The 15,692-nt window shown below is 41.2% G+C and overlaps 1 protein-coding gene across 2 annotated transcripts in view; it reads left to right on the top strand.

Annotated features, from left to right (window-relative positions):
- The window catches only part of LOC149151312 (sec34-like family protein), a 300,763-nt gene that overhangs the window by 200,746 nt on the left and 84,325 nt on the right, over positions 1–15,692 (top strand). For both annotated transcript variants that reach the window (XM_089439315.1, XM_089439314.1), the window contains exons 18-19: positions 14,457–14,573; positions 14,705–14,737. In XM_089439315.1, coding sequence (XP_089295441.1) covers positions 14,457–14,573; positions 14,705–14,737 — 150 coding nt within the window. The remainder of the gene's footprint in view (positions 1–14,456; positions 14,574–14,704; positions 14,738–15,692) is intronic.

Genomic DNA, 15,692 nt, shown 5'->3' with positions numbered 1-15,692 from the left:
TTTCAAATACTCATCAATGGAGGAAATTTCTTTTTGCAAACGAGCCCCTTAACTCATGCATAGTAGGGCCTTTGAAGCCCTTTCCAACAGCAAATATGGCATCAAACATAGGCTCATAATATGGTGAATGGGAAACATTGAAGGGGATATCAACATCATACCACCATCTAGCTATGGAATCACAAGTAGTCTCCCTCAATTCTTTCTTCCAATGGTTATCTAAAGTGGGCTGCATATGATTTCTACTAGCTTGAGGACCATGTGCATCTGATGGAGAGGAGGGTGTGACAGTGAAATAACTTTTGATATTCATATCACCCTTATTTTTCATTTTACCCTTACCCTTTTTTTCTTGCATGGACTCCAAAGAGGGAGGAACATAGCAGAAGGGGTTGTATGCATTAGTACAAGGTATAGGTCAAGAGCCTTCAAAAGCAAAATGGGGGTTGGTAGCCATCATTTGTTGTATACTTCTCTTCCTCCCAATTTCAGCCTCTATTTTTTTTTGCCTAGCTTTTTCTTCCTGAAACTTCTCAAAGCTATTTAACAACTCCTTCCTAATCTCCCCAATTTGTGGTGATTCACATAGAGTAATTTGGCCTCTAATACCAGCCAAGTGTTGTTTCAGCTTATGAATGCTCCCAGGACCCTCCGTGATTTTTCTATTGGCAAAATTTGCAATGCATTTGATTATCAACCATTTTAGCATATGCCCAAGCAACATTTTTCACTCTAGGAGCCATTTTTTGACTTGGAAATGAAAGGAAAAAAATCTAAAAATGAAAAAACAACATTGCTTCAATGTTCATTTCTTTTACAAAAAAAACTCTTTTCAATTTCCATATTTGCACAAAAAAAATAAGAAAAAACACATTTTAGAAGTGAAAAAAAATACCTCTAGGCACAAACTGCCTCCTCAATGCTGCTCCAATGCTTGCTCAAGATTCCTCACTGTTGCTCCAAAAACAAACTCCACAACTCTTCACAAACTCCTCAAAAATTCTCACACAAATGCAATGAGATAGTTGTGAGGAAATGAGAGAGGTTGGGTAGCTTTAATAGGGTTGGGAGAGGTAAATGGACCTCAAAATAACCCTAAGGTAAATTAGAATTGGTTGTAGGGTCCAATTCCCCCCAAAAAAAATTCGCTGGCCGTGCTTTTGCGTTGGTGACCGAGCCGACCGAGTTAACTTGGGCTCAACAGAGCTGACCAGTTTGTTACCGAGGCGGCTGAGTTGGTGACTGGCTCAGCCAACTTGGTAACAAAATGGTCAGCTGTTCTGTTTCGGCCACCGAGCTGACACGACTAGGCTGGCTCGGTCTGGCTCGGCCGAGTCAGAGTTGGCTCGACTGTTTTTGAAAACACTGCTTCTAGTTGCACTTGCATCACCACTGGCACAAATATCAAGAGCAAAAATTGTTGTATTAATGTATTTGGGTGTTAGATGGGGCCCACACCCTTCTTCATCCCTTGGGTTGGCCGAAAAAGATAAAAAAAAATGAAAATTGCCTTTCTGTTGCCCGAAACGTAGCCGAAACGAGGCCAAAACGTCACCGGCCAGTACGATTGGCGTTTCAAAATCGCAAAACGCCGTATGGTACATGTGGCGGTGTCTTTGCTCCATTTCAAGGCTGCTTCGACGTTTTGGTCCGTCCCTAGTACTGGTATGCCACTATTTTAGGCGTTTCTTGCGACATAGCTTGAGACACTTTGGGAGTTCTAGCACACCTCCTTTTGATGACTAGATCTTACCCACAAGGGCCTAGATCTAGCTCTTCTCCCACTTGATTTCTTACTCCAACCTGCAAAAATAAAAATAAAACACCCAAACCCCAAATATATAAAAAAAATCTAAAATCCCCAAACCCCAATTAGCAAAATAATTTACAATATAAATTTACAAAACTATTTTACAAATTATATAAGGGTTTTTAAATGAATTTTGAGAGAATAACTTTTATAATATTTTTTCCTTTGAAGAATGACTAGAAATGCTTCAGAAAATTTAAGCTCACTATAGCCTTAGTGGAAATTTAATCCACTATATAAAAACTAGGGATCCAAGCAAAATGATCCTTGTCAACATCTGTGAACTTGGAGACCAAGGATTGAGTACCTGCAAACACTATGTATTATCTCAAACTAATCACATAAAGCACAACATAGGAAACCTGTAGTTAATACATACTATAGATCAACGAACAAGAACACCTCGAGTTGCACCCCAAATTCTTTTATTATAGCAAAAAAATAGTTCCCAACAGGACAATAGTTTACAAAATGCTTCAGCAACAATATTCTATCCAAAGATCAAGATGACTAGAGACTCAATTGACTCTCTAATTTATAGATAAATCCTCCAAATGGAAAAATAACGACTAGTTTCTTTGATCCTTGTTAAAATAATCTTGGCTGTTGATAAACACTTAAAGATCTTTTAATCTTGGCCCTTGAATTTTTGTTGTTGTTGTTGTTTTTCTTGAGGAATTTTCGAATTTATCATTTAGCTCCATTTTAATTAATTTTGAGCTAATTTCCTAAAAAAATTGACTTTGACTTAACCACCAAAGTCCAAGGGTCCAAATTTTCTTGAAATGTACAATATTCCCTTGGTGGAGGACCTTTAAAAAATCTCTTTTAAGATCCACAAATTTTTCCATTTGGAGAATTTATTTTCCTAAGCCAATTTAAATTTGATTCTAATTAATTAATTTTCTGGTTTAGGACTTAATTTTATTTTGCTAGAAAAATTAATTAATTTACACATGATGAGATTTAATTATTTTTCCAACCCTCTAATACATAAGATTTTTCATTTACAAGGGAATACACATTTGTCTTAGACCCTCAAGACACATAACCCATTTGCGACACAATATGATCTAGTGAACCAAGTGATTTGTAATAAAATAAATAAGCCAACTAGCTTAAATTATTCCCAAACCACTTTTAGATTAGAATCAACTAAAAACACTAGGACTCACCTAATAATTTGACAATAAATTTCACCCTAGATTTGGGGTTTAAGTTGTAGGGAAAAAGCTCTTCTGATTAGCTGTGTCTAAAAACTCAGGTAATCAACGAGGTTAAAAAACCTCCTAGGATGGAATTTGTCATCAAAATTATAGGCTTACCTAGGTTGTTACATGGACTCAAGGTTTTCTTAAGATCATTTAAATTACATAACTTGCAGAATGGGATAACCATGACTCATGGACTGCTAATATGTGATCTGATCTTAGTTGAAAAAAAATGGTATTTCCGCTTCCTTGGAACTTTGACAATTTGAGTGCAACACAACCATCAGTGATCTTCTAGCTGCCTTTTATGCCACTGACCTTAACTCTGATACCATGTTGAGAAATCCTTATGGCAACATCGTTAGGGTTTATTTAAATTTGATTTCTCTTATCTTGACAACTTCTTGTGATTTGTTATTATTTGTTGTTCTTTATTATTATATGTTCATCATCAAGGCAATTGCCAAAACCATGAAGATCACAAAGACAACAAGGGAACACAAGATGTAGGCACTCAGCCAGGGCAAAACCCCTCTTCTAGGGGAAAAACAAAAAAATTCTTTTCTTCTTTCATTAACCAAATCAAATGAGACATCCTTGAACTTTTGATTTAGACAAAGACTCTTCCTCCATCAAGCCAACCCTCATGAATTTTCCTCCAAGACAAGAATCTATCAAAGAGATAACTTAGTCCAACCCTAAAACTAATCATATATGGCTTTGGTCCTTTTGCAATTTCTGGCCTGCAATCATAACCCTGTACCTTTGGCTCTGCGGTACTTCGATCCTTTCACACTTGTGAAAACAAGAGACATATTTCTGACTTCCTTCTTCTTTTGCTAGGCTTTTCTTCACTTCATGACATGATATTCGTACTTCTTTCTCTTCTTTTAGAATTGCAGATCGAAGGTATGCTTGATTGATTTCCAAATGAGTCAAGTAGCACTTGTATTTATAGTTGTTTGTAGCTCCATAAATGAGCCCGACTTGATGTGCTTGAGGCTGACCTGATGTGCTTGAGGTTGACTAGATATGCTTGAGGCCGACTTGATGGAGGAGAGTTTACATGACCAATAATAAATCTTTCTTGACTTAAGAAGCCCGATAAGGGTCTATTACATGATGACAAGGACTCAACCCTAGAAGCCTTCATTGGAGTCTTGACCCAAAAACAAAATTCATAGAGTATGAAACCCATATATATAAAAATAAATCTTTTTATAATAATTTTCTTTTTCCTTCTTTTGACAAATTTATTACATCATGACTCAAATGTAATTATGAAGACCAACACTAGTTACTTTTGTCAACAAGTGCAACTCTTGGAAAATGCTGTAAATAACATAAAGAAAGAAGAATCCTACAATAGTACATTGTCAAGAGACTTAGTGGTTCTCAACACCCCACAAGGGGATGCGTCATCAGTTCAGGGCCAGAGAGAGGTCAGCGTAGAGGCTGAGGAGGGCAGAAAAGGCTCACGAAGAGCCACGCAGAGACTAGGAGGGTTGACGCAGTTGGCTAGTGGAGCATTTCAGCCAGTGCCAGGATTGCGCAGAGCCTAGAGGCTCAGTCCTTCAGTTGCTGGGGCTTAGGAAGCTGTGGGCAGATTGCGCGCAGTGAAGCTAGTGGGGTGCTGTTGCTGCCGAGATAGAATAGTGCCTAGCAAGGCAAAACCAAGGTAGAGGGAGTTGCTACCGAGGTGGATTTCTAGCCAAGGAATCCGGATCAGTGTTGCAGTTGCATAGGAGATTGGAGACGTGTGACTTGACGGTTGGCAGAAGGATTTCCAGGAGGGAAATCGAGACTCAGAGGGAGTCTAGCGGAGAACTTCCAGGCGGGAAGTAAAGAGACTCTGTGGGAGTCGAAGAGAGAACTTCCAGAGGGAAGTAGAGAGACTCGGAGGAGTCAAAAGGAAGAGTAGAGAGATGGCCATGAATGGACTGAGGGATTAGGACAGGCTGGACGGAGCGTCCAATTTTGTGATCTGGAAGGCGAGGATCCTGTCCATTCTAGATAGACATCGCATCAAGGCCTTCGCCCTGAGAAAAATGGCTATCCCAGTTGACCTAGCTGACAATGAAATGTATGAGGAAGCAATGGCTAGGCGAAATGCATCATCCTTGATGGGGTCAAGGATCATGTGGTCCAACATATTGTCGAGAAGGAAACGACAAAGGAAATGTGGGACGCCTTGAAGTTGTATGAGCACACTTCCGTGCAGAGGAAGATGTTACTTGAGAATCAGCAGCGGTCAAACCAGATGCAGAAGAGGGAGCAAATAGATCTCTTCCTCGGTAGATTGAAGGAGATCTGGGACCAACTGACTTCCATAGGGGCCACGTCGGATCAGGAGTTGATGGTGAGGACTGCCCTAAACGCAGTCTTCGAGGAGTGGGAGACATTTGTCCAGAGTATTCTGGGCAAGGCGACTCTTCCAGATTGGGAAGAATTGTGGGCAGCTCTTCGCCAAGAGGAGATCAGATGACTGTCCAAGATGAGAAGTAGCAACAAAGGAGTCCAGATCAAGAAGGAAGAGGAAGAGGATGTAGCTTTGGCATCTGCGGGGAAGCAGGAGAAGAGGAAGAGAAAGGACCTCTCCAAGGTCAAGTGCTTCAACTGTGGGGAACTTGGGCATTATGCGAACCAGTGTTCGAGGAAGAAGAATAAGGGAGAGGCGTCTGACTCCAAGGCAGCATCAGCGAAGGCGAAGAAGGAGGTAGAGGAGGATAACGATTGTGCCATGAGTGCTCATGTACCTCTAGAGAAGAGGTGGGGAGACATCGAGCTGTAGTCAGGAGGACTACAAGCGATTAGGGGTAGGATCCTTGAGGTACCCAAAATCATGGATCATACCTTGCTACGGGAGCCCCGAAGTGAGAGTAGTAGGACTGGCAGATGTCGGTAGAAACAGATGCGGATGAAGCGACAGACAGTGCTATAGTGCAATAGTCCTGGGCAACGCAGAGCTAGCAGGCTGCAACAATGTGAGAGGCACAGAGGAGGTTGCAACAACGCAGGATGGCACAAAGAGGTTTGCAGCAGTGCAAGAGGCAGGGAGTTGTTGCAGCAACGCAGAGGCAGTAGAGGGAGCACTTGATAGCGGCAGAGGGAGCTTCAGCATCGGGAGTGTTTCTAGCCTGACAGGGATGTCAGTAGTTAGGTGGATCAGTTACTTACTTCTTAGTAACTGAGTTGCAGTGCAGTAGCAGTGAGCAGTAGCATGATGCAACATGATGAGAGGGGGTTGTAGTGCAGATGCAGTGTTGGGAGAAAGGACCAGCAGCAGCATAGATGTAGAAGGAGCTGCCGTACGGATGCAACAATGGCAGTTGCAGGGCAATGGCAGCAGTATAGGATGCAGCAGTGCAGAGGATGTTGGGTGGGGAGGCCTAGCGTCAGCATAGGTACCGATGCCCTATAACCAGAGTGATGCTCAGTGGGGAGTATTATTAAAGCACAACCCTCGCTAAGAGGGGTTGTTGATTTGGGGTAGCATCGGATGTGCTCTAGCCATGAAAATTGGTGGAGAGGCTAAAGCACATGAGATCTCCAAGACCCATAAATGGTTTGGGCAGATTCTACCTGGTTTAGGAGATTTTAAAAATAACGAATATTTTTAATGGAGTTCCTAAGTCTAAACTTAGGAAAAATAAAATATTGATGGGTATTAATATAAAATTGGGTTAGAAGGTTCTAAAAGACATGGATCAAGCCAAATCTAATCTTAACCGTTGATTAGAGATTTATTCTCGGCCATTGAAGGACCAACAAGAAAAGTATAAGAGGAGGCTTGAGGGTCAGTTGGAGAATACACTAGAGTGATCAATCAGTTCGATTTTCTAGAGCGGGGTTTGCGAAGAAAAGTTGAATTAGTGATCAGTTGCAGCGAGGGGCAGTGATTACGAGACAGAGAGGCAGAGATTACGAGACAGAGAGGCAGAGATAGTGCCGGAAGACCAATGCAGAGGCAGAGAGGCAGACGCATAGCCAGAGGGCGCCACGCAGAGGCCAACAATGACTGCGTAGAGGCCAGAAGGGCTTGCGTGCTTGACGTAGAGGTTGCAGAAGTGACGCAGAGGGCCAGAGAGGTTGCGCAGTGCCTTAGAGGGCTGACGCAGAGGCCAGGTGGGCTGATGCTGAGCTTCAGAGCTTGTTGGAGAGGGTTTTGTGGGGTAGATTTTTTGAATATTTGCTTCCGAATAGAGAGGTATTACTGTCGGAGTGTTTTCTCCGTCGGGTGAACCAGTTTGGCACCCAATTGTACTCAGATAGACTGCATAATAAAATAACCCTCAGAATTGCTGCACCGTTTTCCCAAGTTGGGTTTTTCCGGGGACGAGTTGTCCAAAATAACGGTGTCACTTGTGTGTTTGCTATTACTTTCAGCTGTTGATCTGTGGATGGTTAAATAACTTGTTCGTAATTAACAAGTAGGAGAAATAAACCAGAGAATACAGATAAAATTTCTAACGGATTAGACTTAGAAATTTCAACATTTTATAACTGGTAGAATATTTTGCTATTTTGTCAAAAGCCTTGAAGAACTGCTGTTGTTAAATTAACTAGTGAAATAGTTTTCAAATTTTCCTATATGTAATTGTCAGGATGGCTAACATAATCCTGCAACCACAAAATTAAAGAAAAATATAGCCAGCAATCCTTTCTAAGGACAGCCAGTGACTTGAGAAGGTAGTCCATGAACTAAAGAATAAGAAACATCAAGAGAGGTTGGAGAAGACGACTTTCTTGCTTTTGATAGATATGAAAAGGAAAAATCTTCTTGACTGTTTTGTTTCCATTAGTAATGATTATGATATTTCTGAAACTAAAGCCTAAAAGTGAGTAAACAGCAGGAGAAAGACATCCAAATCAGCAAGCACACTTAATTGGTGTGAAAATTCTATCATTGCAACATCTGATTTACTTTTCCTACTTATTCTTCAATGAGTTATTTATGAAATTCCTTCAATAAACATTAAAATAAATTCTGTTGCAGATATCACACCGTAATACAGAAACAAACACATGTACAAGAATCAACAAATTGACACAGATATTTTGGACAATAGTCCTCGGAAAAACCCAATGTGGGAAAATTGGTGCAGCAAGGGAGGATTTTATTATTCAGCAATTCGTCAATACGATAGGGTGCAAAACTGGCTTACCCACAGAGAGAAAAATTCTCCAGCACTTCTCCTAGTCCCAGCGTCAGCTTGGCTGACCTTTGCGTGGCTCCCAGACACTCTGCATCAACCCCTGCTTGACTGCGTCAGCCCTGGGCCTCTCTGCGTCACCCACGCAGGCCCTCTAGTGACTGCGCAGTCTCATGCTGCCTCTGCGTCTGCCTGAAATGCCTTGCGTCTGCCTCTCCTACCTCAGTGCTGGTCTCTAGTGGCTGATCCCTTCTCTTTGTTCTGTACTTGCTACCTCCTGACTGCTCACCAGACCACTAGTTCGAATTTCTCAGCTAACCCTGCTCCAGAAATTGAACTGACTGGTCTCCCTCAGTGTGTCCTCCAAGTGACCCTCAAGCCTCCTCTTATACTTTTCTCGTTGACAAGTCAATGGTTGATATTAAGTCTCTAATCAATGACTAAGATTAACTCTGGCTTGATCCATGACTTTTGGACCCTTCTAACACAATTTTATATTAATTCACATTAATATTTTATTTTTCCTAAGTTTAGACTTAGGGACTCCATTAAAAATATTAATTATTTTAATATCTCCCAAACTGTTTAGAATCTGTCCAAACCATTTCTGGGTATTGGAGATCTCATGTGCTTTAGTCTCTCCACCAATTTTCGTGGCTAGAGCACATCCGATGCTACCCCAAATCGACACTCCCTCTTAGCGAGGACTGTGCTTTAGTAATACTCCTTACTGAGCATCACCCTGATCATCCGGCATCAGTCCCTGTGCTGATGCTAAGCCTCCCTGCCCAACATCCTCTGCACTGCTGCATCCTGTACTGCTGCCCATGGCTCTGCTAATGCCATTGTTGCATCTGTACGACAACTCCCCCTGCATCTGTGCTGTTGCTGGTCCTTTCTCCCAACATTGCATCTGCACTGCAACTACCTTTGCATCCATGCTGTTATCACTCCCATTTCTGCTACTGAAATAGGTTCTTTACCATCTCCATCTTTTCCCTGGAGTAGTCAAACTTTGTCCTTCCAAGGGCCTTGGTGAGGATGTCCGCCACTTGTTCTCCTGTAGGAGTGTAGCTCAACTGTACAACTCCTTGTTGGACATAGTCCCTGACAAAGTGACTTCGGATATCAATATGCTTCGACCTATCATGGAACACTGGATTCTTAGAGAGCTTGCTGCAACTCTGATTATCACACATGATCCTAGTCGCCTCCATATTCCTTCTGAATAGGTTCACAAGCAGTTTTCTAAGCCATATGGCCTCACACGAAGTTGTGCTTGTTGCCATAGATTTTGCCTCAGATGAGCTCAGAGCCACAGACTTCTATTTCCTGTTGCACCAAGAGGTCATTCCTGATCCAATGTTGAAATAGTACCCAGAGGTACTTTTCCGATCCACTGAACTTCCTGCCCAATCTGCATTAGTAAATCCACTCAATATGATATCCTTGCTTCTGGTGTACAAGAGTCCATAATCGAGTGTTCCTTGTAAATACCTGAGAACATGTTTGGTTGCTGCCTAGTGCATCCTCTTTTGTTCCACCATGAATTGACTGAGGGTGTTGACAACTTTGCAAATGTCTGGCTTGGTATTGACCAGATACGTCAGGGACCCTATGAGTTGCTTGTATAAGGTGGGATCAACATCCTTGTCTTTTGATGCATCAATCTTCTTCCAGTTGGTGATCATTGGAGTAGCCATGGGTCTACAGTCCTCCATCCTGAATCTCTTCAGGATTTCTATAGCATATCTCCCTTGCCCAAGGAAGATCTCTCCCTTTTGCTTTCAAACCTCCAACCCTAGGAAATAATGCATTTGTCCCAAATCCTTCATATCGAATTCTGTGGCTAGATTCTTCTTGCAGTTCCCAATGAGCCTGGATGATCCTGTCAATAAGAGATCATCCACATACAATAATAAGATTAACAGCTCATTCTCTACAACCAGATAGTAGAGATTTGGATTTGCGTCACTCTTGGCAAATCCCATCTTTTGCAAGTAGCCATCGATTTGACCATACCATGCTCTAGGTGCTGGTTTCAGCCCATACAAGGCTTTCTTCAACTTGCATCGTCTCATGTGTCTCAAAGCCCTCTAGTTGTTCAATGTATACCTATTCTTCTATTACCCTGTTCAGAAAAGTCGTTTTAACATCCATCTGATGAATCTCCCATCCCATCTGAGCTGCAAGAGATATCACGGTCCTAATAGACGTATACTTGGCTACTGGGGCGAAGGTCTCCTTGTAGTCAATTCCTTCCTTTTGAGCATACCCCTTAGCCACAAACCTGGCCTTGTATTTCTCAACACTGTTTTTTGCAACGTATTTGATCTTGTAGATCCATCTTGAACCTACCACTAATTTGTCTTGAGGCCTTGGCACTACCTCCTAGACATCGTTCACCATTATGGAGTTGTACTCCTCTACCATCGCGTCTAGCCAAACCTGATGTTGAGCTGCCTCCTTGAAATTGGCAGGCTCCCCATCCTGAGCTACTAATGCCTGATATCTATCTGGCTGTTTTCGCTCCCTCTTATTGTTTCTTGGCACACTGATGAAGTCCTCTGCATCTCGCAGAATCTGATGAAGTTCCCTGCTAGTTCTTCCTTTGCCAGCAGGTGCTTCTATTAGCTCCTCCTCCTCATCTTGAGAATCTTCCTGACCCGAGGAAGAATTTTTTACTTCCGTTGGTTGAAGAGGCTTGACCAATCGCTCCTCTTTTGAGTGCTCCTCGGAAGGCATCTCACGAGATTTTCTGAAAGCCCTGTCCTCCATGAACTTTACATCTCGTCGAACTACTACCTTCCTGCTCCCTGGAAGGTAGATTTTGTATGCCTTAGTGTTCTCGCTATATCCCACCAGATATCCCTTTTCCGCAGTTTGATCTAGCTTCTTCCTCTTTTCCTCTGGTATGCGGCAATATGCTAAACTCCCAAATATCCTGAAATGACTGACTTCAGGTGTCTTCCCTGTGAAAAATTTCTCTGGAGTAATCTTGCCCAACGCCCGATGAGGAGTCCTGTTCTGAACATAGACTGCTGTGTTGCATGCTTTTGCCCACAGGCATTTCGACATATCATGATCATACATCATGGCCCTAGCTGCTTCTACAATAATCCTATTCTTTCTTTCTGCTACTCCATTCTGCTCCGGATTGTAGGGAGTTGTCCACTCCCTTTTGATGCCCTCTTCAGCGCAAAAATCAGTGAAGTCCTTATCGACATACTCTCCACCATTATCTGAGCGCAAATCTTTTATTTTCTTCCCAATCAGATTTTCCACCAGAGCCTTGAACTCTTTGAATCGACAGAAAACCTCGTCCTTGGTTTTCAGAAAATAGATCCAAGTTTTCCTTGAGTGGTCATCAATGAAGGTAAGGAAATACTCGACACTGAGTGTATAAATCCTAGTACACTCTTGGCCCTGTGTTTGCTCCTAGGAAATGCTGCCTTGGCATACTTTCCTAGAGCGCATCCTCCACATACATCATCTCATTCCGTACTTAGATCCAGAACTCCTGTTACAGTGCTCTTGAGAATTCTTAGAGCTCCATGGTGCAAATGACGCATTTTTCTGTGCCATAGTTCATTCAAGTCCTTGTCTCCATGATTGCCTATTAGTGCCATTGTTGATTCTAGTTGTAATCTATACAACATGTTACTTTTAATCCTGATCTGCACTTTCTTTTCCCAGCTCGGGTGTTTGACGTATACCTTCTCCTTGATGAAGTAGATGTCATAGCCCTTGCCTTGAAGTTGCGACACAGAAAGTAAGTTCATCTCCAATCCTGGTACATGCAACACATTTGTAGCATGGAACCGTTCTCCCGATTTTGTTTGAAGGACTATGGTACCCTTCCCTACTGGAGTACACTTTGCCTTGTTCCCCATGGTGATCTGAAAGTTCATCTTCTCTTCTCGATATTCTGAGAAACATTCCCTGATTCCTGTCATATGCCATGAGGCTCCACTGTCTATATACCACACTTCTGATGATGTAGAACTAGTCATGCAAGCCACTTCTTCTTCTAGCCTGGAAGCCAACATAGAGAAATCGATGTCTCTTTCTCTTGTGCAATCTTCTGAAAATCTGTGCGAGTCCCCTGATGTGGATGCCTCTGCATCGTGGTCTCGACCCATAATTGATTTTCCCTTCCTGTTTCTGATTACTCGCTCTGATACCATGTGAAAAGTATATCACCGCAACATCTGATTTACTTTTCCTACTTGTTCCTCAATAAGTTATTTATGAAATTCCTTCAATAAACATTAAAATAAATTCTGCTGTAGATATCACACCGTAATATAGAAACAAACACTTGTACAAGAATCAACACATTGACATAGATATTTTGGACAATAGTCCCCGGAAAAACCCAATGTGGGAAAACCAGTGCAGCAAGGGAGGATTTTATTATTCAGCAATTCTTTAGTTCAACAGGGTGCCAAACTGGCTTACCCATAGAGAGAAAAATTCTCCAGCACTTCTCCTAGTCCCAGCGTCAGCTTGGCTGACCGCTGCGTGGCTCCCAGAAACTTGCGTCAGCCCCTTCTTGACTGCGTCAGCCTTGGGCCTCTCTGCATTACCCACGTAGGCCCTCTAGTGACTGCGCAACATCCTGTTGCCTTTGCATCTACTTGAAATGCCCTGCGTCTGCCTCTCCTGCCTTAGCGCTGGTCTCTAGTCGCTGATCCCTTCTCTCTGTTCCGTACTTGCTGCCTCCTGACTACTCACCAGACCACTAGTTCGAATTTCTCAACTAACCCCGCTTCAAAAATTGAACTGACTGGTCTCCCTCAGTGTGTCCTCCAAGTGACCCTCAAGCCTCCTCTTATACTTTTCTCGTTGACAAATCAATGGCCGAGATTAAGTCTCTAATCAATGGCTAAGGTTAACTCTAGCTTGATCCATGACTTTTGGACCCTTCTAACACAATTTTATATTAATTCACATTAATATTTTATTTTTCCTAAGTTTAGACTTAGGGACTCCATTAAAAATATTAATTATTTTAATATCTCCCAAACTGTTTAGAATCTGTCCAAACCATTTTTGGGTATTGAAGATCTCATGTGCTTTAGCCTCTCCACCAATTTTCGTGGCTAGAGCACATCCGATGCTACTGCAAATCAACAGTTGGAAGCCATGCAAAGGATGACTTGAAGTGGTATGTTTTTCTTGATTTCCTCCGCAGTTAGTTACGGAGTGTCATTATTCATTCGTCAAGGTTCTATATATGCAGTGCTGATACAAGGAGAGAGGATTGGGCAGTTTTATTCCTTGACAGTTTTGTAGCAGTGGATGGCTCCTTTCCTTTTTATAGTGTAGACCTTACATCACTAGCTCACTAGCCTCTCACCTGTGATTCACTATGATGCAGTCAATCTGTTGGGTAACTTGTGGCTTGGTCTAATTATGTTTTGGTATAACTCCTTGAATCTCTTGGTTAAATTGTTTTGCAGTGTTATGGTAGTTTATGGTGTGCTTATTTTGAATTTTCTTCATCTACGGTGCACATTCACTTCACTTGTTTCCATTGATTTGCTTTGAAAAATCTTTATTGAAATCTGATCCCAACTACCTTTGAAATAAGTAAAAGTTTACCCATGCTGTTGACTGCTGACAGGCAGCTCACAGTGGAATTTTTGTGTACTTTACAACTTGGATTTTATGCAGATTTACTGGTTTGATGATATCGCATACAAACCCTAGGGACCCCCCTTTGAGACTGGAAAAACACCAGTCCAACTCCAAAGAAATAGGCTTCCAACAGTGACAGGGTTGGTTGTCCGATGCCTCTATTTATTAGGCAGGGCTGCTGGTGCAGATTTGTAAGATAACAGGTTATAACTTAGTAAAGCATTAGGACATATCAACACAAATGAAGATAATATTATAATAAACTGTTTACGGTTTAATTAAATGAGCTGCTTCTGACAGGAATAGTGGAATGCACCTCATGTGTTTGTCCTTTATCAAGGATTTATGCTGTATCCATCTATGGGCATTATTGCATTGAATGAATACTGGATATCATTTAGTCTTACACATATTTTTCCTGTACTTTTAACAAATATTTCTTTTTTCATTTTTTATTTATTTATATTTTTTTAACAGAAAGCATTTCGAAAATTTTCCAGGTGATTGTATTCAATTTCAAGAATCTTGTAAATTCATTAATAGGAAAAATGTGTGTTAATAGTATCCATAATTGCAGCAATATTCCTCTAGATTGCTGAATCAGTGAATACATTATTCATGGTAGTTTTTACACTGCAGGCTGCTGATAACTCAGATACTGTTGAAACTTTCTATCCTCCATTGGAGAAGACCTTATCTTGTCTTACGAAACTTTATCGATGTCTAGAACCTGCGATATTTACGGGACTGGCACAGGTATGTGACATCTAGTGCTCAAATTGATGATATTTGCTGAACCTAAAGTCATAGAGAGGAGATATAATAAACCTACTGTTATCTTGGATCATGGTACAATTTAAACTTATTATTTTGTTGATGTATTCCAGGATTCAGTGGGAGTATGCTCTACGTCAATCCAGGTGGGACATCATGTTTACTTTGGGGTTATGAAATTTTATTGGATCTGCATAAAAGTCGATTTCTGTTAATGTTAAATCTCCTAATACCAGCCCAGATTTATTTTCTCACAGCAATTATTTATTTCCAGCAGTTTATTTAATTAACAATAAATCCAGAATTACTGAAAAATAAAATCACTAGTATTTTAAAATCTAGAAATACATGCAGCAAAAATAAACCGGAGAGATCAATCGCACATTGCAATCGAAATAATTCACCTACAACAATTCTCTGTCATTTATCACTCTGGAAAATCAGGGTTTCAACCCACCGAGAATATACAAAGAAAAATACAGTGACTGGAACTTGCCACTTGGAACCACTGCAATATTTTGGCACAAGGATAATTGGCCAACTAGAAATCAAATCCAAAGAAATTTGGCTTGAGAAAATTGGCCCACCTCCCACTAGAAAACTCGGCTTCTACGTACTCACAACTCGACCTTGGAAGATCAGCTTTTCTAGAAACTGCACCTCCTTCTTACTTCAACAATTCTGCTTCTCCAATTCCCAGCAAAATGGCCTCTTGAAAACACCCTGAAATTATCCTTGTATTCTTCTTCCTTCTTCTGAGCAAAACTGAGCCTCACACTCTAGAGAATTCACTCTCCCCTTCTTGAGAAAATTGCTTTCCCAAAAATGTTGTAGCTGCCTCTCTCTCTTATGTTCTTATGTTTTTCACCTTTTCGCTAGGATTTTTTTTATAATCTTCATTAAGCCCAAATCCCTAACCCCAATCTTCCTTCTAGAAGATATTGGAGGTCAATGGCTAAGATAATTTCTAAGTCACTTAAATAATTAAATTATTTATCCTTAGAAAATGACTTAATAGTCCACAATAATTAATTGACTTTAATTATTGTACTTTTCCTAAGTTAGACCTAGGAAAGAAGACAGAAATCACTTACTCCTCCA

This window comes from Pinus tabuliformis, chromosome 9 (genome assembly GCF_031772625.1).
Source record: "Pinus tabuliformis cultivar Carrire ecotype Pingquan chromosome 9, CPIR1, whole genome shotgun sequence".
NCBI classification, from domain to species: Eukaryota; Viridiplantae; Streptophyta; class Pinopsida; order Pinales; family Pinaceae; genus Pinus; species Pinus tabuliformis.
This window is presented reverse-complemented; position numbering and strand designations above follow the sequence as displayed.